The sequence below is a fragment of the Balaenoptera ricei genome, chromosome 11, assembly GCF_028023285.1.
Source record: "Balaenoptera ricei isolate mBalRic1 chromosome 11, mBalRic1.hap2, whole genome shotgun sequence".
In the NCBI taxonomy this organism is placed as follows: domain Eukaryota; kingdom Metazoa; phylum Chordata; class Mammalia; order Artiodactyla; family Balaenopteridae; genus Balaenoptera; species Balaenoptera ricei.
Window position 1 is genome coordinate 99,117,743 of NC_082649.1, and position 24,595 is coordinate 99,142,337.

The 24,595-nt window shown below is 48.8% G+C and overlaps 1 protein-coding gene across 3 annotated transcripts in view; it reads right to left on the reverse strand.

Moving 5' to 3' along the window:
- Positions 1–24,595, reverse strand: part of SRGAP3 (SLIT-ROBO Rho GTPase activating protein 3) — a 250,690-nt gene that overhangs the window by 60,941 nt on the left and 165,154 nt on the right. For all 3 annotated transcript variants that reach the window (XR_009505955.1, XM_059940258.1, XM_059940259.1), the window contains exons 5-10: positions 15,568–15,753; positions 10,939–11,067; positions 9,223–9,444; positions 7,577–7,678; positions 5,167–5,364; positions 912–996 (exon numbers count right to left, since the gene is read on the reverse strand). Coding sequence is in view for 2 of the 3 variants with exons in the window: in XM_059940258.1 (XP_059796241.1) it covers positions 912–996; positions 5,167–5,364; positions 7,577–7,678; positions 9,223–9,444; positions 10,939–11,067; positions 15,568–15,753 (922 nt within the window). In the remaining variant the exon portion in view is untranslated. The remainder of the gene's footprint in view (positions 1–911; positions 997–5,166; positions 5,365–7,576; positions 7,679–9,222; positions 9,445–10,938; positions 11,068–15,567; positions 15,754–24,595) is intronic.

Consider the following 24,595-nt stretch of genomic DNA (forward strand, 5'->3'; position numbering starts at 1 on the left):
TGCTTCCCACTAGTTATCTATTTTATGTTTGGTAGTGTATATATGTCCATGCCACTCTCTCACTTTGTCCCAGCTTACCCTTCCTCCTCCCCGTGTCCTCAAGTCCATTCTCTAGTAGGTCTGTGTCTTTATTCCCGTCTTGCCCGTAGGTTCTTCATGACCACCTTTTTTTTTTTTTTTTAGATTCCATATATATGTGTTAGCACATGGTATTTGTTTTTCTCTTTCTGACTTACTTCACCCTGTATGACAGACTCTAGGTCCATCCACCTCACTACAAATAACTCAATTTCATTTCTTAGGTGAGCTTTGATGTGCAGAAAGGAGCTCAGTGCCGCTGGAGTACAGTAGGGAAGTGGAGGATGGGTAGATGAGGTCAGGGAGGCAGGCAGAGGTCAAGTGACCCTGGGCCTCGTGTGCCATGGGAGCAGTTGGGATTTTATCCCACCCATCGTTGGAAGCCTTTGGGGAGCTTTAAGTCTAGCCCCCAGGTCTCCCAAGGACCAAACTCTGCTTTACACATATGCATTCTTCCTCTTGGACCTCGAATCCTGGCCAGGCACTCCAATAGTATTCCTGGCAAACAGAATCTGCTAAAAAGCAACACTGCAGACGCCTGTTCCCTGAATCCCACCCCCTATCTGTTGGGGACCCTCATCACTTTATCTGGGACCCTCCTCCACAACCCAGACTAAGACTTGTGTTTGCCCCATAGTTTCTGCAGCCAGACTGGACCCCCCAGCATCTGTACCAGAGCTATTTTCCCAGACTGCTCACCCTGGTAGGTGGCTCCAGGACCAGGCCTCATTCCACCAAGTGCCCGGGATCTCCATGTGAAACAGCTCAAGGGGCGACAACACAACCCAGCGGGGAAGACTGTCCCCCTTGCCGGCCTCTGCCACCTGACTCACCTTCGCCCAGAGTCTGCTTGAGTAAGTCATGCTTGGCCTGTAGCTTAGTGATGAGGTTACTGCCGTTCACATATTCTTTAAATTTCTGTAAGACACAAGGCACAAGGACATTACCGATCGCAGGGCCAAGTCCTGCCATTTCTGCCTCCATAATGGGCCTCCAGGGCGGGAGGCCACCCTCAAGGCCCCAGGCACGGGGAAAGGGGTTTCTGCGTCAGCTCCATCAGATCCCCAGCTCTGCAAAGCGTGGCTGTCCAGTCCTATGAGGCATGTCAGGTCAGTTTGGGAACACAGAGAAATCTCGGGGGATGGGCGCAGTGAAAGGTGCTTCTGTCAGGTGAGGACTGCAGGAGCCCGGGCAGTGGGCTTCTTTAGCCATCAAAGTTCCTCCGTGCTTCTGGGCCAAGAGCAGGCAGCCGAGACAAGAGAGCGTTATCAGATCTGTCAGAGGGGAGCCTCAGAACATGTCTCATTTTATCTGGCTGCACTCTGAAGGAGGAAGGGCATTGCAGGCCCCTGGAGACGTTCCTATTAAACTAACCCGAACTGCATTTGGGGATATGATTTTCTTCTTTTTACAGATGAGAAAGGTGAGGCTGGCACAAGAAATGATTTGCCCTGGGACCCCAGGCTGCCTCTAGTTCTGGGGCCTGGCGAAGCACAATGCACTTGGAAGCCGTGCCAGGAACGGGACACCCAGAACAGAAACACATCTACCTGCTCCCAGTTCAGCCTGGCCTCGGCCATGCCTCTACACAACTACCAGCTTCCCTCAGCCCTGCCCACCCCACGTCGCCCAATCACAGGCCGGGAGCCCTCTCTGCTGGACCATGAGCCACTGTAGGCACCATCCATGCAGGTTCCTTTCTGGATCCTTGGTGCCTACAGCTGTGCCAGGCATATAGTAGGTGCTGAGAAATTCAGCTGAATCTCTGACCTGGTGGGACTGACATAGCAGAGTAGGAGAGAGACAGTAAACTAACAAAAACATAAGTAAAATACACAATTGGTCAATGGTGGTGAACGCTAGGGATGGAAACAAGGCAGGAATGAGGAACTGGGAGTGAGGGCAGACCTCACTGCAAAGTTGCCATTTCAGCACCGGCCTGAAGGAGGTGAGGAAGGGAGCCATGTGGGTGCACATGGGAGGGAAGGGTCTAAGCAGAGGGGGACGCAGTTACAAAGGCCCTGAGAATGAAGGCACAGGGACGGATGTGATTGCCCCAAATCTGCCAGCTAGTTTCTCACCAAAAAATCCATTCTATTCCCCAGCCAGAAGGCTCAGAAAGGGCGCAGAGGAGCAAAGAAGTGCGCTTCGGCAGCTCAGGACATCTGGAACGTCACCATCTTCCCGCTGAAGACAGGTGTGGGGAAAGGCCCACAGGGAGGGGGCTGACATGTGCCCGGATAAGACTGAGGTCACCGCACCCTGGCCCACCCTGCTGGGTTTCTGGGGCTTGTGGCATCCTGTCTCCTTGGCCGTGGTCCTTCTCAGCTCCTAGGGCCTTGTCCCGTGGTTGCTAAGAGTCACTCCCCCTTGTATCTGTAGACGGTTTTCAAACATGTACATTTGGTCCTCACTGCAATCTCAGATGGCAAATGGTGGAAGCATCACCATTCCCATTCTCCCCAGAACGAAAAAGAGCTCAGAGCTGCGGCCACTCAGTGTGCGATCTTGGCCGGATTTCTGAACATTTCTGGGCCTCATGCCCTCCTCAAGGTAAAATGAGTAGACTCATGGTGCTTCTCCAAGTGTGGTACAGGGACCAGCGGCCTCCTACCCAGCTGGGGAGAGTGTCCACATGCAGATTCCTGCCCTGGAAGACTGTGAGTCTAACCCGAGGAGGGCACCACAGAGGCCCAGAAGTGCTCACATTTCCAGGGTGCCACCTCAGGGAGGGTGGTAGTCTGGGAACCTACGTTTTCAACAAGCTTCCTACATGATTCAAAAGCACACTTCGGTTTGATAACTACTCACCTAGAGGCTCTCTCTGGATGCTTCCAGTAATATAGCCCTCTGATTTTATCGCCCTGTGTTTAAGAATTCACCATAAAAAGCAGAGCTGCAGTATAAGTAGGTATTCTCTCCATCCTGCCTCACTGTCCCAAGCCAGGTGAAGCTCCAATCCCAAACTTGTAACTCATGGTTTGGTGGGTTAGTGCAAATTACACCTGGTTAGTGCAAATTACACACTGGGGCTCTGGGGCTTGGGGATCCTGGCTACTTCTTCCAAGCTTCACCCAGGCTTCACGTGTGACCCATGAAGGAAAGAATGCCATTGAATCATATTAATGTTTGCTTTAAAAGGAGTGTTATGTCCTTAAAAATACCTAAATAATGTCACAACATCACGTAATGAGGTGTACTAGCCAACCAGGTTGATAACTTGAATATTCAGGTCAAAATATAACATCCATGACCCCCATCATGGATGCTGTCTTTTAATTTCAAGCAGGCTGAACCCCCTTCTTTGCTTCTGCTGCCTAAGTGACAATACTCATCCACACTCCTCACTTATCTTTGTAACCCATAAATTCTCTACAAACACAGTAGGCCCCTCGTGGAAGTGGTGAGCCCCCGAAACTGGCATGGGCTGATTCACATAGTATTCACATAGTATGTGCTAAATAAATACTTGAATGAATGAATGAGTGAATCGGTTCTTTCTTGAAAACAACAAAGTCAAAGAGTGTTGATGAAGGAAATGCAGTAGGCGTCAACCGTTGGTTTTTGACAGGGATTTGACGAGGCCCAGCATGAAATGGAGTTGGATGTTAGAATTGGGTGGGTTTGTGACTGGTTAAATGACCACAATCTAAAAGTGCTGATTAATGGATCAATATGAGCCTAGTGGCATGTTTTGAATAACTCTGTCTTTGGCCTGGGCCCTGAAGTACCAATTAGTTTTTTTTTTATTGACAAACTTTAAGGTACAGAAGCCACGCTTACTGAATCTGCAGACACAAGGTCTGAAGACACAGCATATGTGATGAGCAGCCGGATCAAGATCGTGACAGTCTGGAACCATGAGCTGAACCCATCAAGAGGAAATCTAAGCGGTAATAAACATCAGACCCACCCAAGACATCACCTACACATCCCATAGGAGGAGGGTGGCCTCGTCTAATGGCAGTACGGTGGGAATAGAGATTTAACTGATACTAGGTTAAGAAAAAAAAAAAGAATATGATCTTAGGACATATGGAAAGAGAAGCATAGCTCCTAATGTGGAAGGAGGTGAAAGTTTAGCCCTGCTTTGTGCTGGTCACTCCACTGCTGGGAATCTTACTTAGAAGAAGCACCGACAAGTGGAACACGTTCCGGAGAGTGTCGCTAGGATGCTGAGGGCACTCAAAACAAAAGCTTAAGAGGCTGGATTGAAAGAAGTAGATATGTTTAGCCTAGAGAAATAAAAACCCAGCTCCCTGCAACCTTGCCAGACTGTCAAGTAGAATTAGCCTCTCTCTGGGTTGCCCCAGAGAACAGAATTAAGATCAATGACCAGAAATCCTAGTGAGGAAGATTTTTGAAGATAACAGAGATACGGGAAAACATCATAATATCTATAGCCAGCCACAAGCCAAACAAAAGGGTTGTTTGGGGAAGGAGGGAGCTTTTTAATCTGGGGCTGTTCAAGCAGAATCTGAATGACTTTTGGGCAGGGATAGGGTTGAACAGGATCAAACATCAGATGGAAGATGTAAGGTCCCTTCTAACCCCATTCCATGTTCACTAAATACATGTTGAAATAAAGCCCCGATGCCTCTCATCCCTGTTCCCCCTTGGCCAAGTGAAATGTAAGTAATCTGGGATTTTACATGAAGGGCTGGCAACTCACCAGCAATTTGCAAAGATCACTCAGGGTGTTGTTTGCAGAGTCCATGCCTAAATTTGACACAACTTGACATGACAAGCATACACTAAACTTGAGGGTTGTGACTTGAGGCGTGCACCTGGCTCTGTTAGCTCTTTTTCCTCTCACGCTACTGAACACAACTCTCTCTGTATTTTTTCTAGAACAGGAAAATCACAATAACTGTCAATCCAAGATCAAGGCCGGTGCTACCCACTGGCAGCTCACTTTCTGCATTTCACAAAGCCACGCCAGGCAATTTAATCTGAAAAGCACGCTGGAAGAACTGTAGGTCTAACTGACCCACGTGGTTGCTCTGGCTCCCAGTAGTTTGGGCTGCTCCCCAAAATCACTGCCGGGGGGGTGGCAGACGGAGGATCCTGGGCCAGGGCGCCACTTACTGTAAAATAAAACATTTCTGTCTCCTGCTGGTTGGCTCTCCTCTTGGCGATGTTGATCTTGCTCATGTAGGTCTCGGAGGCGGCTGACTTCACAGACTCCGTGGACCGGCTGTGTTGGAAGGCGTCGGAGACGTCGAAGTCCTCCACAGTCAGCATGTCCTGCAAGGTCTGCATGGTGGCGTCCAGGGTTTTTCTAACCTGGGGAAACACAAAAATCCTTCAGGTTGACAGAAATCCTTCAGCCTCAGAATGCCTTTGACACCTCAAAGCCCTTTCCCAGCCGTTCCTTTATTTCTTCCACATGAAGCATCAGGAGGCAGGCAGGACAAAGATGCTCATTCCCATTACAGTGATGTGGAAAGTACGGCCAGCAGCTGGCTGGGGGGAGAAGCCAGGTGGCCTAATCTAAAGTCATGTCATGGGACTGCTTCTGCTGGAGACAACGTCGGAGAATGTTGTGACCAACAAGGAACTTGGGTTTTGAGGTTTGTGTCTCTTTATGGTTATACAACCCCAAACTAGCTCTTCCTGGGAGGCAGGTCCCTGAGGAGGAGCAACGCTAGAAACGCTCCCCGTTTCCTTCATCCAGAGAAGGGAGGGGACACAGCCTGGATAAGGGCAGCACTGTCCTCAGTGAGTGAACTCCCCCGCTGTCGGCCACTGAGTCCATGCAAGCCTAACTGAGAAAAAAACAGCCTCGAGGAAGATAGACCCAAGACACACGCAGTGTGCTCGGTCCTCCAGGACTCCGACTCCTCTCCCAGGACCGAGCGGGACCCCGGAGGCTCCACATGCAAGGCCCGGCCTCCCCACAGCCCTTCACTAAACTGTGCCTAAAGGGCGTACCGGAACTTGGACGGAGGGTCGTTCCAAACACAGTCCTGGGAGAACTGCGTCCACATTCGCTGCACAGTGATTGCTGCTCAAAGTCTCTCTTGTCACTCAGATCTCAACTTAAAAGTCGTCTCCTGGTGACATCAGGCCTCCCCCCACCCACCCCCGACCACCCTCCTTAACTTAGTGTCTGATATTCTGCGTACGTATTCATTTATGGGTTCATTCGCTTTTGTGTTTTACCACCTGTCTTTTCTCACTAGAACATAAACTCCGTGAGAGGACGTACTATATTGTCTCATCCACTCACTTAACTCTGCACAATGTTTAGCGCATACTATGTGCTAAATAAATACTTGAATGAATAAATGAGTGAATCGGTTCTTTCTAACACAGCCTCACAGACGCTCAGGTTCAAAACTGAGCATTTCCATGGCCATGCACAGCCTACCCTGAGGAGCATGTGCTTCACCCTCCTTTCCGTGGCCCCGATTTCCAATTTAAATTCCATTAACATTATTATCCATATACAGCATATACCGTTCCATGTAAACAATTTAAAATGCTTCAGGGGAAGATGTAGGGCATAAAGAAAGAAAGAAAACACTCTGGCCGTATCCTCTCTCTTCTCAGGTTTGAGAAACAAATATATAATTTGTCTCCACATAACCTCCCCACAGGGACTGCTTTGATTCGTTCATCCTCAGCTACACTCTGGCTCACGTTCGTCCTGGCTACGTCCTTTTTGGAGACACAAAGCAACCTGTCCTCTCTGCCTAGAACAGCCCTCTTGAGGTCTGAAGACAGGGACCACGGCTCCCCATCTCCAGCTTCAACTGCACTTCTCAAGGATGGACCTGCCCATGATCTCGGGTGACACTCCCATGTCCTGGTGTCCTCCAATTGGGTGATGTCCTCCCTGGGTGGGGGCATCCCGGCTGGAACCGGAGGTCTCCCATGTGGCCTCATCAGTGCACATCAGAATGGAGCCACTCCAGCTGGTACTTCCATTTGTGCCCACCTGGCGGAAGTCCTGAGCCACCAGCTGCAAGGGAGGTGTGCTGGCCACGGTGAGACAGAAGCTCCCTGGAGCTCAGAATCTATGACATGTTTAGTGTGCCCTGGGTTATTTCTTTGTGTAATTTAAAATACCTACTATATTTCTGACGATAAAAATAACATAAGCTCACTGCAGAAAATAGAGAAAAGCACAGAGAAGAAAACAGAAATCGCCTATACTCCTGTAACCCAGACAAAACCACTATCAACATTCAAAGTACTTCCTTCCAGTCTTTTTTTCTATGCCCGTGAATATGCACAGAAACGTGCACACATACTTCAGTTTACCCTGGTTAGGACAGTACTGAACATAGAGTTCTACTTCCTCTTTGCTTTTCTTTAACATCTTGTGAGCATTCCCCATGCCATCAAAGATTCTTAGTGTAGGTGGTTTTGACAGTTGTGCACCTTACAGATGAACCCTGATTTCTTATGTGTTTCATGGCAAGAGTGGACTCTGCAGGACCAGTCAGGCCTTTGTAAAGAAATCCCTCACAGGGCGGAGGGGCTCACTCACCTCCTCGTTCTCGATCTTGAGAGTGGCCAGTCTGGACTGCAGCTGGTGGTACCGCATAAGCAGTTCCGTCTGGACGGGCTGCTGAGCACTGACCTGGCACACCTGCAGAAATGACAGCCACCGCCTGCGGTTGACCCGGGCCCTCGCCACCTGTGCGTAGCTGGGGCCTGTCTATCATTAACATCCCCATTGACAGCTGCGGAAACAGGCCTGGAAAGGTTAAGTGACCTGCCCAAGGTCACACAGCTTGTACCCAGCGACACCAAAGCCAGCCGGGAGCCAGGGGCCACCCTCTCACGCTCTCGGTTGTGGTCTACATTTGTGCAGCACGTGACGGTTTCCTACTCAGAGCTTGGACATAATCTCATTAAGTGAGACTAATTGGTTAATTTCCAGGCAGGAAGCAGTGGTAAGGAAGCAACTGCCTAAGAGAAGCCAGTGAAAAGAACAAAGGATGGAAACAGTCAGTGGAGTGGCCCAGCAGGAAGATGCTCGAGAGAGAGGCAGGCATGGGGCAGCGGCCCTCTCACAGGGGCTGCTGAGAGAGGAGGGGAGAAGAGAGGAAGATGAGAGAGCGATACTGTTCGCCTACACCCATTCCCACCAGGGCTCTCACTACCTGTGGGCCTGGTTGCCTGGCGTAACTTGGCTGAGCTCATAAGGGACAGCAGGCCTCTGTTCTTTACCACTACCTGGGCAACCCAACCCTGCAGTCACCAGACGATGAGCCAAAGGGCTGGACGTGAGGGCACAGGGAAGGGGCAGGAGCTGTGGGGAAGCCCGGCAGAAGGCATCGCTTGCAAATGAAGAAAGTGGGCAGAGCCATTGGAGGGTCCAGCAAATGCCATCGTTAAAGGCGCCTCCTGGTCCCTCCCTGCTAAGCAGGTGCAGCGACAGCCCAGCTGAGCTCCCACTGGGATCCAGAGGCTGGCTGGGTCCCCCTGACTCTCATGTGCCTGGGTGGAGGGAACGGGGCCACTAGGAGAAAGTTCTGGGCACATGTCCCTGTGGTAGAGATGGTGGAGACGGGGAGGCAGATATGACACCTGGTGGCTGTCTCCGTTGGTTCCAGGGACTGGGGCCTGAGCCCTGGAGAGAGGGAGGAATGACATGGAAAAGCTCAAGGAGCTATTTTCATAAGAAGTTGTGTGAAACTCAGGTAACTAGTGTGCTGCTTAGGGGCTAGTGAAGAGTGCCTTCTCCCATTTTTTTTTCCAGAACATAATGAGGATGTCAGCAGCACAAGCCCTGAAGAAAACTGGGTTGGCTGGTACTCCAAGGGCTCACGGCACTGGAGCACAGGTCCGAGTGGCTCTGCTGAGGCCCCGCCTTCGGTGATTCGAGGCCATCCATCCGAGGGGAGAACGTGAGACGACTGTCTGTGTGCAGATGTGGGACTCCCTTGGGGTCTTCTAGACATAGCTGCGAGGGATTTCATAGGAAGCTAAGGTCTCGCAATTCTGCAGGTAGGGGGCTTGAGCCACCAAGATTAGGGTATTAGTGGTAAACTCCTCAGCTGGGGAAGCCCATGCACCAAGAACTTGACCCCAGGCCTCTCAGCGACGTTCTCCTCCCACCGATGCTCTGGGAGCCCATGGGAGACAGACGGAAGCAACCTCAAACATGGGCTCCTGGGAGAAGCCTACCTCGTCCCCCATGTGGGGCTGGAACTCAAACTTGAGGGGGGGACAGAAGACCTGGTTGCACATGTCCATGACTGTGTGCTTGTCACTTCGGGAATCCAGGTTGTCCACCGCGTTCTCGATGACGTCCAGCCCCTCGTGGCGAGAGGTCTCCAGGTTGTACTCGGCTGAGAGGTAGGTCCGGAAGGTGCGGGCCAGGCTGGCGTGAAAGCCCAAATCACAGCACTTGGAGAGAAGCACACACAGAAGGTGCAGGTGAGGGTGGAGACATGGGGGTGGGGCCGTCACAGTGACTTACAATTACCTCCTATTCCAGGGTCAAACCTTTCATGCTGGAGGCCCTCATGCACGTTGGAATCTTACCACACAAGTCACGGCAAAGCCCTCGGAGGGAGCGGGGGACTGCGATCTGGGCAATGGCAATGCTCCTCGCGGCTCCCCAAACTCACTGCCTTCTTTCTCATCTCCAGGCCTTCACACACGCATTCCCTCTGCCCGAAGACTCTTCCTCTCTCCTCCTGCCTAAATACTCTTCCTTTGGTTTCAGTTTAGAGGTCACTTCCTCCAGGAAGCCTTCCTTGATGTTCTCCCCACTCAGAGTTCACACCAGGTGTCCCTCATCCAGGTGTCCACAACTCCCTCCACCTCTCTCACGGTAACACCCACTGCTTGGCATTGCGTTTGCCTTTAATGTATCAGGGTTATGCAGGCTGAGCTCCATGAGGACAGACCCACTGGCTCTTATCCACTGTTGTACCTCAAGACCTAGAGCTGGTAGGCACTCAATAAAAATTTGGTAAACAAAAAGATGAAAGGGCTGTGTGAAAAAGAAAGCTGAAAGGTCGGAAAGAGGAGGGGTCTGGCCTCCGGGCATTTGGACGGCAGGGCCAGGCAGCTCCCTCTCCTGGGGGTGGTGATAATGGCGATAATGGGTCCCCTCTGCAGCCAAGGGAAGAGCGGTGACCCTCTGACTTCCTGATGGGATACACCAAGGCCAGAGGAAAAGGACACACCCACCCTCAAGGAAGCCTGACCGAGCATCTGCTGGGCCGGATCCCTGTCTGCATGAAGACATGCGAAGCAGCCCCAGCTCCGTCACAGACGACGCAGGAGCCTCCCCGAAGGCGCCACTCACAGAATTCTTTCCCGAAGCCTCATTGTCCTGCCAGTGTGTCCTGCACAGCTGGTGCTCAGGAGTCAGTGTTCCATTTTCCTCTTGCTTAAACTGCCTGATTTCTCCCAACATAACATCCCCAAGTAAAGCTGACCTGTATAATTTTGTCTCATTCATTATTTTCTTCTGTATGTGCATGTGTGTCTAGTGGACTGGACCCAGGGATGTTAAACAGATAAGCATCTTTACCACCCTGGGAAGTTCCCCAGGGCATGAACTGTGTATGATCACCCCTGTAACCCCAAACCCAGTAAAAGACCTGGTGTAGAGGAGGGCGCTTGGAAAGTGCACGCTGAATTACAACCGCCCAGCCCAAGTGTGCAAGGGCCGCCAGAGGCCCACTCCCACCCATGGAGGTAGAAGCCACAAGGTGATACTCCTCTCCCAGGCCCCAAAGGCTCCCTGTGCTTCTCCTCCATCAGGGCTCCAGGGGCCATTGGCCGCCCCACATGTCAGCTAAGGACAAGGGCCAGCCCTCCCTCAGCTGATGACTCGCACCAGGCGGTGCAGGACCCTGTTCAACCCCAGACTCCCCAGGAGCTCACGTCAATGAGGTCGGAGACATCGTGGATGTAGTATTTGCTTATAGCTGCGTTGGTGGCCGCCAGATTCAGCAAGTAGTCGTTCCGGGCCTTGGTGCATTTCAGCTTATTCTCAGAATACTTTGCCTGCCTCTGGAGGAAGGAAAGAGTGGATGTGAGAGCAGAGCCACTGATGGGAGGGATTTGAGATTTTCTTTACGGTCATTGCCTGCGATCAGCTCCCCGCACGGCCCTGGAAAGCCTTACTCCATGGGCCAGGTGAGTAAGATCTGGACCCTGTACTCAAAAAGCTCACTTGACACTGCACATGTGCAGCCATCGTCAGCACTGTCGGGTAAGCAGTGGCCTTTTCCGGGGGTCTGCCAGAGCGGAGTGTAACTAAGACCTCCGGAGGCCCCTACTCAACACCCCCAGAGGCTGCCCAAACCCAGACGACGGCCTGCGAAGCCCTCCTGACCTGGCTCTTCCTCCACGTTCCTGTCATCCCCTCCTCTGCACGTCCTTTAAGAGGCCAAGTTCATTCCTGCCTCTAGACTCAGACCCATTCCCTCCGGCTGGCAGGCCATCCTTCCAGGTCCCTGCGTGGCCTGCTCCTCCACGTCATTCAGGTCCTTAGCCACGGTCACACAGTCGCATGGGCCTCTGACCACACAACCTTGTCTAAAATGTGTCCCCGGCATCTTGACCACCCCCTCCCCACATTCTGTCCTGCTCTATTTTTCCCATTCATTTAATCTTTGTTCAATTTTTAGTGATTATTTTCATTTTTATTTAATTTTTAAAAGACTTTTTTTAGAGCAGTTTTAGCTTCACAGCAAAACTGAGAGGAAGGTGCTGAGATTTCGTGCACACACCCCTACTTCCATACACACACTGCGTCCCCCAATATCAACACCCCGGGGCACCAAGTGGTACATTTGTTACAATTGATGGACCTATACTAACACACTGTAGTCACCCAGAGTCCACAGTTTACCTTAGGGTTCAGTCTTGGTGTTGTACATTCTGTGAATTTGAACAAATGTATAATGACATGTATCCATCATTATAGTATCAGAGCAGTTTCCCTGCCCTGAAAATCCTCTGTGCTCCACCTGTTCATCCCTGTCTCCCACCAAACCGCTGTAACCACTGACCTTTTTACTGTTCCATAGTTCTGCCTTTTCTAGAATGTCATATAGTTGGAATCGTACAGTATGTAGCCTTTCCAGATTGGTTTCTTTCACTTTGTAACATGCATTTAAGGTTCCTCCGTGTCTTTTCATGGCTTGACAGCTCATTTCTTTTTAGTGCTGAACAACATTCCATTGTCTGGATGGACCACAGTTACTTAGCCACTCACCTACTGAAGGACATCTTGGTTGCTCAATTTTTTTCATAAGTACTTTTCACCACCCCAAATTATATTTTTTACCTCTTTGATTACTTGCTGATTTTCAGGGTCCCCTGCTAGAAAGTAAGCTCTGTGAAGTCAGGGACTTAATGGTCCCTGTTCATGACTGAGCCTACAAGACCCAGAACAGTCCCTGCGTGGGCAGCATGAAGTGATTGTCACTGGCTGTCTGGATGTGCGTGGTGGGGAGAGGCGGGGTGGGCAGCCAGAGGTGCAGTCTTGGCTAGGAGCTGGACCGCCTCCCTGGGAAGCTGCTTCTGTTCTGGGCCATCCTGGGCAGGAAGCAGTAAAGAGTCCGTGGGTTGGAGAGCTGTCCCCTTGCCCCCTTCAGACAGATGAGTCCCACTGCTGAGGAGAGAGACGGCTCTCTTTAAAGAAACAGGGCTTCTTCCTACCTAGGCACTCTCAACCTTCCTTCCTCCAGATTGAGTTCTCTAGCTGTTCAGTAGAGATGCCCCCATTGTCAGCCTTTTAATTCTCTTCAGACATCTCCTCTGACCTTTCTCCAGGGTTCACTTATTCTGGGAATTTCTAGAAACAAACTTTGGGTTATACCCTGTACCAACCACACACCCAACCTCCACAGAGAGTTTTGAAATTCCTGGCCCATTTCCAGGGGGCTACTATAACCCTGAGACCATTTTCAGCCCTTCATGGACTCAGAAAATTTTATGCTTGGAAAGGATATTTGAAGATATCTTAGTTTAATTCAGCCATTTTATAGGCGAGGAAATGAAAACTGAAAAGAATTTGGTTGTCCAAGAGCCAAATGGCCAATTAGCATACAACTCTGAACTAAAACTTAGTCTCCAGACCCCACTAACCAGTGCTTTCTCTACCTCTCTACATATCCCCTCTATAGCTACCCCCCTATGTTGTAGCTCTGTAATTCCCTGCCCGGTTATCTTATTTTTAAACATTCATTTCTAGTATATTCACAGACATATTGTACAACCATCACCACTATCTAAATGTAGAATATTTTCATCACCCCAAGAGAAACCCTGTACCCATTAGCAGTCACTCTCCATTCTTTTCTGCCCCAGCTCCTGGCAACCAATAATCTACTTTCTGTCTCTATGGATTTGTCTACTCTAGACATTTCAAATAAATGGAATCATGTAATATGTGGTCTTTCGTAACAGGTTTCTTTCACTTAGCCTACTGTTTCCAAGGTTCATCCATGCTGTAGTCTGTATTCATTCCTTTTCATGGCTGAATATTCCCTTACAGGGATTCACCATATTTTATTCATCAGTTGACAGACGTTTATTTATTTGGATTGTTTCTACCCTTTGGCTATTATGCATAATGCTGCTATGAACATTCGTGTGCAAATTTTTGTCTGGACATATGTTTAAATTTCTCTTGGGTGGATACCTAGGAGTGGAACTGCTGAGTCATATGGTAACTCTATGTTTAACATTTTGAGGAACTTCCAGACTATTTTCCAAAGTGGCTGCATCATTTTACATTCCCTCCAGCAATGTATGACGGTTCCAATTTTTCTACATCCTCACCGACACTTGTGATTATCTGACTTTTTTATCTTAGCCATCATGGTGGGTGTGAAGTGGTACCTCACGGTGGTTTTGATTTGCATTTCCTTAATAACTAATGATGCTGAGCATCTTTTCATGTACTTATTGGCCACTCATATATGTTCTTCAGAGATATGTCTATTCAATTCCTTTGCCCATTTTTTAACTGGGTCTCTACCTGGTTATTGTGGAGCATATTTTTCTTTGCCTTTGGAAATTACCCTGAAATTTTATTTTATTTGCCTTTGGTTACTTTGCCAGCTTACCCAGGTCCTGTTGGATTATGTTCCCACTCAATCTCCTATAATTTTTAAGAGCTGTAGGATCATATAATCATAGAATTAGTCTCATAGAAGCCCAAATAAACATCTGATGCAATGTTTGGCAAATAGAAAGAGCTCAGGAAATGTTTGCTGATGGCATGGAATGAATGAATGCAAAGAATTCAACAAGAATATCATAGCTTTTTAAGAAGAAAGGAACCTTATTAGTAACCCAATCTAGGATGACAAAAAGCAGCACGCACACTGCCCCTCTAAATTCCTTGATCGAGGCAGACATCATTAATTGATCACAGCACTGTCTTTAACTAAAGGCTCGAGAGGGCTCACAATCCTCAGCATAGGGCTCTGGGCAGCCACTATCAATTGATCAGAGTTGACATGAGAAAGGAGATTTGTTTGCCATCACTGTCAATTTTTAAAATTGAAGGTCAGGGACTTCCCCAGTGGCGCAGTGTTAAGAATCCGCCTGCCAATGCAGGGGACATGGGTTCAAGACCTGATCCGGGAAGATCCCATATGCCGTGGAGCAACTAAGCCCGTGTGCCCCAACTACTGAGCCTGCGCTCTAGAGCCCACAAGCCACAACTACTGAGCCTGTGTGCCACAACTACTGAAGCCCGTGTACCTAGAGCCCATGCTCCACAACAAGAGAAGCGACCGCAATGAGAAGCCCGCGCACCGCAACAGAGAGTAGCCCCCACTTGCCGCAACTAGAGAAAGCCCGCACGCCACTCGCCGCAACTAGAGAAAGCCCGCGCGTAGCAACAAACACCCAAAGCAGCCAAAAACAAATTAATTAATTAATTAATTAAAAAATAAATAAATAAATAAAATAATATTGAAGGTCAGAGAGTTGCTGTACATGTGGCATCTTCGAAACTCAGCCTGACTCCAAAACTAGCACTTTCACCATGCCCTACCAAAGCACTTTTCCATCACCAACACACAAGGATTCCAACTGGCCCGGCTTTGGCTTGGCGATGGCAATTTCTTCAGGATGGTTCTTTACCTGGTTCCCAGGTGCTGGCTGGTACGCCAGCACTGTTCCCTCTTGTTGGGACATACGAAGTCCCAATCAGCCCCCCAGCCACTAAACTGACGTCCAGGGCAGGCCCCACCCCCACTAATGCCTGGTGATTCTTGCCAGAATGTGCTCGCTGGGCGAGTCTCATCGCAGTTCAGCTGTCTTGCCAGCTGAGTGCCTCTCCTGTTGTTGACCCTCACCTGAGGCCTAACAAGTCTGAGCAGAGGTATGGCCAGCCCTGCCTCCACCATGACACTGACCTCCAAGACAGCAGACGCTGGCAGCATTATTCCACCCTTAGTCCCTCAGGGTGCAGAGGGGGAGGCTGAGGCTGTGGGGAGCCTGGACCTCCCCTTCCTTCCCACCCCGATACCCGGGGCCTTCACTCGCCTTCTCCTTCATCTTCTCAATCTTCTTCACGGAGCTACGGCGCTGGGGCCGGTCCTCGTGCCGGAGCAGGTTCATGCTGAGGTCTCCCGACTTGTTGAACTGCTTCTCCTCCTGCTTCTCGGCCTCCTTCAGCTTGCTTTCTGCACTGATGCTCTCCGCATGGTACATGTGGTAGGTTTTCATGACCTGGAGACACACGAGTGCGGGAAATAACAGGCTGTTACGGCCCAGCAAGGGTGGTCCTAGCGCTGGCAGCCCCCTTCCAAGTTCTGTGTTCCAGTCAGCTCTGTCCCTGCCCTCTTCCCACGACATGCTCTGAAATCCCACAGCCCTTTACTTTTGCACAAACTGTCTGAGGACTGGAAATGATGATCAGCAGCAGCAGCAGTTTCATCATCATCATCATCAACAACATCATTAAGTGCTTACTAAGTGCCAGGAATGGACCAGTAAAGAGGAAATTTAAAAGGGCCACCACAGGCCCCGGGCATTTTGGGGCTCTCAGAGGTGATATGGTGAACATGGCCTTCCTCAGCTGCCCTCTCCAGCCCTGCCAGCTGTGTCTCTTGTGTCCTACTCCCTCCCCACAGTGTCGTTGGAAAAGGCCCTCCTCAGGTACCCGTGGGATTTCCATGGGAACATCCTTCTTACACACAAATCATTATCTCAGCTGTTTCCTTAAGTAAAATTGGCCTGTAAATGGCTCTGTTCCCCAAAGGAATATTATTGGGTAACCTAATAGATATTCTATGCTTTCAGAAATAAACTCGTCCTTGGCTATAAAATGAATTCCTATAAAGAAAATTGCACTTTGCTACTCTACTTCCACATTAAGAGTTGGATATTGTTATATCAAGGGAATTTTTGAGTCAGAAGGAATCCTATACATCATCTAATCCAACCACCAAGTTTTACAAATAGGGAAACTAAGGCCCAGGAGGACAGAGTGACTTATCCAAGATCGTACAGTGTTATCAGTGTAGTTCCCAGACTTTACATTCATGTGATCATCATCACAGTCAAGATATAGAACACTCCTATCACACCAAAAAGACCCCTCTTGCCCCCTTCCAGTCGATCCCCACCCCTTACCCCAGCTACAGGCAATCACCAATTTGCTTTCTGTCTCTGTAGATTGTTTTTGTGTGTTCTAGAACTTCATGTACATGGACCCATAGAGTATAAACTCTTTTACACCTACCCTTGCTCACTCAGCATCATTTTTTTGAGATTCTCCCATGCTGTTGCATGTATCAGAAGTTCTTTTTTACTGCTGAGTAGTATTCCCTTCTATGGCTATACCACAATTTGTTTATCTGTTCACGTGTTGATCGTTATTGGGGTTGTTTGCAGTTTTTGGCTCTTATGAATAAAGCTGCTAGGAATGTCCATGTACAATTCTTTATGTGGACATATGTTTTCGTTGCTCTTGGGTAAATACCTAGGAGTGGAATGGAGGGTCATATAGTAAGTGTATATCTAACCACATTAAAAATCTGGTCTCAGACTTTTAATTCTACCCTATCATACCGGTTCCTTAATTCATTACCATTTGTTCAGCAGATGTGAGTATTTGGGGCAGCCTTAGAGCAAGCTGGGCCAGGCCCATACCAACAGTATTCTATCTCCCAGTCCCCAACTAGGAGTACACTTCCCTTTGCAATATCAAGTTTATGACCATCTTTCTATGCTAAGAAACACAAGAAATGTCTGGGATTCATGGCTCCTGAGCCATGTTGGTCCTCTTCTCCTGTTGTTTGGATAATTACAGCAGCTAATGGAGCAGAAGCTTCCGCCTCGGGATGGGATGTGCTTCTGACTAGCCAGGCCCTTTAAGTCAAGGAACTCAGAATGAATTACTGGCCAATGTTATAACCTTATTCACTGTCATTTAAAGTCCTGCAAAGTGAGACTTTTAAATGAGGACTTCCTCTGTGATTCTTACTGTGAAATCACAGCATTGATCTGTTGTTAAGAAAGTCCCCTTTGTCATATGTCAGGAGTCAGTGGGGGCAACATCTATCGTACAGCATGTCAGGTAAGAATATGGCCTCTGGCCCAAATGTCTGGGCTGAATCCTGATGCTGCCACTTACCAGCTGTGTGACCTTGGGCAAGTCACATAACCTCTCTGACATCTGCTCCCTCATCTATAAAATGGGGATGATAATGGCACCTACCTCATAGGTTTGTCGTGAGGACTCAATAAGTTAATTTTTTATAAGGTGCTAAAAGCAATACCAACCACACAGTAAAAGCCATGTAAGCATTAGCTGCTACCATCATCACCACCATCGACATCCCTGATTTGGGCTGAGGGTTTGAAAATCTTGAACTTACTCACTTGACTTCAGGAAAATGCTCACAAACTCTAAAAAACATTAGCTCATGTGAAAAAAAATTATTCTACACCATGCTTCTCCCTCCTTTCATCCTGAAAACCTCCCCACATTTCAAAACAATAAATGAAAAACTGCAATCAACTTTTCTTCTTGGGTCTTGGTGGAAAGACTTCTTCTCGGCATCCCACCCATCTCTGCTCATCTGCAGTTGCCCTAAAGCCTCTAGAGATGCTCTTCTTGCTGATTTCATCCACTCCTTATGCCAATACCTCTAAGTTTCTTTCTAAACAACTCAATGGACCAGAAAGTGTGTCGGATCAATGTGTTCTCGACATCTAGTGGCCAGAAGGGATGACTGCAGGTTTACAGATAACCAAAGCAGTTGCCTACTTTCAACCATCTTTAAGCCATGGCTCCTGGAACATAACGCAGCTCAGAGTCGGGAAGCCGGCTGAAGGCTGTCTTCGGGCCTCTTTCCCATTCTTGAACCTTTCCTCTACACCTCCACATTCACAGACACCACTGGTTTCTTTGCTCCTCCCCCTCTATGTGATCCAACTGGTAATTCCTGATCCCAAGAATAATGGTGAACTTGATCACCTGGTGTCACTTACGTCAGACAGCTGCCACAAAAGAGTTTACCTAGGGGCATCTCTGAAGTGAGTCTAACTATTTATGCCCAGAATCCTCTAGATGTTTCCTTTATTTAATTACCTGAAACATGGGCTTCAGGATGAAAGGCCCTTAGCTCAATAGTCTAGAACAGCCTGCTCAGTATTGCCAGTCCAGGAGATGAATAATATTTTAAAATTATCTATTACTTCAGAGTTTGCAAACCTCTCTTTTCATTATCAGCAAGGAGCATTTCAATTAATGTTTACTCCAATCCTGGGAGGCAGCATGATAACAATAATAACAACGATAGCAGCTAACACTTACTGACCACTTACTACACGCCGGGCCTAGTTCTAAGCACTTCACAAATATTAACTCACTTATTTCTCACAAAAACCCTGTGACACAGACTATATCATCTCTGCTTTACCAAAGAGGAAACCACGAAATAGGGATGAAAGGATCCTCTGCCCCACAGGGACTCAGGAGACCCGGTTTTGAAACGTGACCTTCCCACCACTTGCTGGATGACTGTGGCAGAGGCTTGACCTCTCTGTGCTGCCTGGCAAAGGCCAGAGAGGGGGGGCTAGTAAAGAACTCAGTAAGCTGTGACTGTAGAGTGATGGGCTGACAGCAGTGCTGGGGTGGGGAAGGGAGCCAAAGTGGATGCAGGAGCTCAGCTGAGGCCAAGTCACTGGGACCTGGTCTTCAACCCGGGATCTCCGGAGGGGCCCTCAGAGGCACCCACCCAGCTTACTGCCAGATGGGCGTTCTCTTTCCAGCCCTCAAGACCCTATCAGGGAGAGCCTTTCAGAAGAAGTCCAGCACAGGCTAAGAAGCACTACGTAGGAACATGGAAGTGAGACCACTATTCTTGGCCCCAAATCAGTTTCATAGGTTCTCAGAGGCCCTCCAGAAACTTTGGTGCATTAACCTGTCATTGAAAGAAACTAAGGCCCAGAAATAGCAAGCATGTGGCCTAAGTCACACAGCAAGCCAGATGGCCGGGCCTTCCAAGCTGTGGACATTGCCTTTTCTGGTGATCATGCTGCCTTTGCTGTGTACACTTTGCCTTTTGCATCTTCCCAAACCCTCAGATCACGAAAACAGGAAAGTACTATCTGTACAGCTCTTCAGATCTGCATTTACATGCAAAAGAAGGCAAAGGCAATCTGGAAGTTAACAGCATTAATACAGGGACATGCTGGGGCAGGAAAAGGATCAGTTTTTAGAAAATGGGTTCTCAACAATGCAGTCCATGTACGCTTCCTCCACCCCACAGGAAGGGCCATCCCTAGGCCACACAACAGTTGTGTATGAGGTGAGACCCTGGGCCAGGACATGACAAAGACACCCTTGAAGGAAAAGAGAAGTACTCAAACTTCAGTCTGACCGCCCACACTCTGTGTGGTCTACGTTCTCCGTAGAACTTATAATCACTGTCTTATTCCTTTTGCACGTTTATAAACTGTCTCACCCAACTAGAGTGCAAAGTCCATGAGGGCCAGGACCTTGTCCATGATCATAATCCCTGTATTAGAGCAGAGACTGGCACCCAGCAAGTAGCAATATATATTTGCATGAATGAGTGAACGACAGCTGGCTGGCTGGCTGGTTAAATGGGTGGGTGGATAGGTGGGTGCGTGGGTGGGTGGATGGATGGATAGATAAGTGGGTGGGTGGGTGGATGGATAGGATGGAGGCAGGATAAAACAGGGGAGGTAGATTCTATTGCCTTTGCTCTGGTGAATATATTTGGGGGTAGGGCAACAGCTACACCTTCAATCATTTAATATTTATTGAACAGTTCATTATGTGCTAGTTACTGCACTCGGTGCTATAATAGGAAACACTACAATGTAGAAGACAGATATGGTCTCTGCCCTCACAGAATACACACCTTAGTAGGGACACAGACAGTTATACAAGTGATTATCACAGGGTGTGATAAGTGCGATGATGAGGGGGGTACAGGGTGCTAAAGGAAGGCTTCCTGAGGAAGTGATATCTAAACTGAACCTTGAAGGAAGAGCAGCTATTAGCTGGGTGAACAGGGGCTGGGGTGGGGATGGATTATTCCAGACAAAGGAAGCAGTGTCAGCACTAAGCCCAGTAGAAGCAGGAGCCAAACAGGTTTGAGGAACAGCTTACAGGTAGAAGAACATCAGGTGTTTGTTTGCAAACCAGCCAACGGAGCCACTTTCTTCTCCTCCCTGAGCTCCTCCCCCTCAGCAGACATCTGTCGTTTCTCTCTGCCTAGGATCATCCAGTCCTCCTCCTTCTGGAACATCTTCCTGATTTTCTTTGAGGAAATCCCCCAAATTCCGCTCCACCATCCTCAGTCCATGTGGTTCATGGGAAACTGACACTACCCTCCAATCCCTGGGTGCGGGGCAGCAGACCCAGGCCTGACCTATCAGTATGCATGATGTTAATCTGGCCACAGTGATGGGACCCCAGCCAGGCCAATTAGAGACAGCCCTGGGCCTCCGCTGGAAACACCAGGAAGGGAGTGTTCACTTTCCACTAGGGGGCGCTGAGCTGATAGGAAGTGAGCTTGGGGGGGTGGGGGAGGGTGGGGAAGAGGGATGGACTTGGGCCAACTTTGTCACCACAGGGGAGAAGCCTCCTGCAGAGGAAAACACCACCAAATAAGGGAGGGGAGGGTGGAGGGAAGGGAGGGAGGGAAAGGAAAGGAAGACAGAAGGAAGAAGGAAAAGTGAGGGAGGGACTAGGATAAAACGGAGGAGACGCAGTTCTGCTGCCTCTGATCTGGTGAGTGTATTGGCGGGGGGAGCAGCTACACCTTCAATCATTAAATATTAATTGAACAGTTTATTACGTGCAGGTACAATATACCAGGTGCTCCCAACAGTACTGCGTGGAAGGCAGATAGGGCCTCTGCCCTCAGATTACTCACTCTACTGGGGAGATAGACAATGAAACAAGTGTGTCAGCCTCTGAGATTCAATAAATTGCCATTTTTACATATGTCAGGTTTTCCTGGCTTTCCATCTCTTGCTACTGAATGAGTCCCAAAAGGCAGACTTCCTTCCCCGCTAGCCTCCCCACTACCCAGGATCAATCCTGGTCTCCACTGGCCACACTTAGTGCCTGACTCACAAACACTGACCGGCTGAACAGGGGCTACTCCCCGTACCCCGGCTTCCTGCTTCTCTGCCTTGCTCTCCACCCAGGAAAGTCCATTGTCATTCAGCTCCAAATCCAATGCCATCTCTTCTCCGTTCACACCGTGTCCATATCCCCACTGACGCTTGTCACATGGCGTAGCCACATCCCATCCTCTCGACACACTGATGATCAGTAAACGTCTGCTGAGTGAGTGAAGGAATGTCTACGCAGGAGAGATGAGGAGGGGGAGGAGGTTGTCTAGAAGGAAACCTTGTTCCCCCCATTCTTCTTAGGACCACCGCCATCCCTAGATGACACTGGGCATACGCCCTGGCCAGCAGCTGTGACAGTCCAGCAGGGCCTGCCTTGCCCCGAGTCAGAGACGTGCCCTAGTCTCCCTCCCTGGGCGGCGTGGCAGGAAGATACAAGCCTGAGAGGAGCCTCAGAGTTCCTCTAGCTTTGTGCCTTCATCCCGCAGATGGGGAAATCGAGGACCAGAGCCCAGCTAACTGGCACTGCGTCAGTGTTTCCCAAAGTGTGCGACGGAAACCGCTTGTGTTAGTGAGGTGATTTCAGGTGTTACACCTTTTCAGTTCTCTTGGAATCTTTCTGAGTATATCGGGAGGAAAAACTCAGTTTGGTGCTCTCATGTCTAATGCCTGCTTTGAAGGCACTGGCAGGAGTTAACCCTGTTTTTTCTTCATTTAGCTTATGGAACCTTTCTATTTATACCAAGTTGTTTTTCATTTGCTGATGTGAAGTATCATTTCCTTCCAAAATAAATACATATAAGTAATTTATATGTGTATGTTTATGTCAATAGTTGAATGTATTTATGTAAGTAGCTTTTGGGAGTAGACTTGGAGCAGGCTCCGCCACTCCCCCGCTGGGTGACCTTGGGCTGGCTACCCAGTCTCTCTGTGCCTCGCACCCCTCATCTCTAAAATGGGGTGGTAATACTACCACCTACCTCAAAAGTGAACCGAGGATGAAATGAATTCAGACACTGGGCATTTAGACCAGTGCCCAGCACGTGATAAGCACCATATAAAAGTGGAGGCTCTAATTATTAGTGATATGAAACAATCTCCAAAACATAACCACAAAAGCAAGATGCAGAACAGTAGGCCCAGTTGTTGCCACTTGTGCGGGATATGTGTGTCCATGTATGCTTAGTGATGAATTAAATATCTTTGCAAGGAGCCACCAGCTGAACTAGAAACTAGTAACCGGGCTTGTACAGGAGGAGGGGGAGAGGTGGGCAGCAGGAGACATACTTCTCACTGTGTATCTTTTTGTACTGTTTAACTATCGGTTTTTTTTACAAAATGCATGCATTATCTATTTCTAACTTTAAATATTCAACAATTTTTTAAAAAGGTAAGTCTCTCTGGCTCAAGTATGTAACATGTGTAATAGACGGCAAGCCTGGAGGATCGGAGAGCAATCAGGAGGTGGCTGAACTTTTTTAGGCAAAATATTCTCAGAGCTCGGGCTGGCCTAGTGGCATTGTAGGGTAGAGGAGAGAGGGAAGATTTAGAAGTATAAATGAAAAATATTTATGCTTCACCCTTTCATAAAACACACAATGATTTAACACTGACGTTCACCAGGCACTGTGCTATACTCTATGCCACTCACTCTTAGAATCCAGAGAGATGAGGTGGTGACACTCCCATATTCTAGGGAGCTGAGGCTCAGAGGGTGTAACAAGTGACAGGACCTTGAACCCAGGTCCATCTGGCTCTAAAACCTGTGCTCTTTCCAGTATACAAGGCTGCCTACCCATGAATTAATTATGACTGGGAGAGGTTTTTTTTTACAAAGGAGTCAATTTAAAGAAAATTATTAAGTAAATGGCACAGGGCCCAGTGACATGATGAAACCTCAGTGTTTATACCTCAGTGATGACAGATGTCAGTCCAGGAAGACACCAGTGAGCTTGGGATGGAGCTGGGGCCAGAACCCATGTTGCTGGGTCCCGTCTCAGGCTCTCTCCACCACTGCATCCCTGAGAGTGGTCATCAAGAGGGAGACACCTTTGCAAAAATTTGCCTGGGGGCCCAGAGTTGATTTCATACCCCCGAGCCCAGTGCACAATCAAGTCAAAGCTGGAGTAAGTAAAAGGTAGAGCCCATTCATTACTCCAACTGGTGTCTACCTGTCACCAGCAGCAGTTGGTGTGGATGCTCCTCAGGCCCCCTGCACGTCACCCTGAACCAAGTCTCAGGGGCCCCACTAGCAGTGCTGGGCTTGGAAGACAGGCCCAGCAGCCCTGCCTGGGAGAGCCTGGAGTAGGGCTACTGAGCCCAGCGGAGGGGCCAGGTGGCGGATGCTACAATGTTTGTCAGTGCAAAGCACAACAGGTGCATTTCGTGATCTAGAACTATATTGAAAATCTGAACGTATTTTTAGCTGAACAATGAAAACAGAGTGCTTTGTTATTGTTTTGTTTTGGTTTTGCTTCTTCTGGAGCAAAGACTGGCACACTGGCCCACATTCTCACCCTCTGCCCTTCTTTCCTCTCAGGCCAATACATGATGATCAAGAGCTATATATTGTGTCAGGCTGATGGGAGTTTAGGGAAAAATACGTGAGGTGTGACGTGTGTAGGGTGTGTGTGTGTAAGCACTGGCATGTTTTAGAAAGGAGGGCACCTCAAGGTGATGAGGACTGGGCAGAGGGAAGCCTTGTTGAGTGAATGAATGAATGAACCAATGAACAAATGAACCTACAAAATGCCCAGCCCTGCCGTCTTCTCTGTGTCCTTCCTGTCCCAGGTGGAGACAAGCCTTTTCCCTAAAGTAGGAGACGGGTGGCAGTAAGCATTCATCTCTATCATCATTATGCCTAGTACCACCTCCTCTATAAAACACTGAAAGAAAAAACGTGGGGCTTACTGGACAGTCCTTTCTCTACATCATTTCCTCTTTAGTCCCT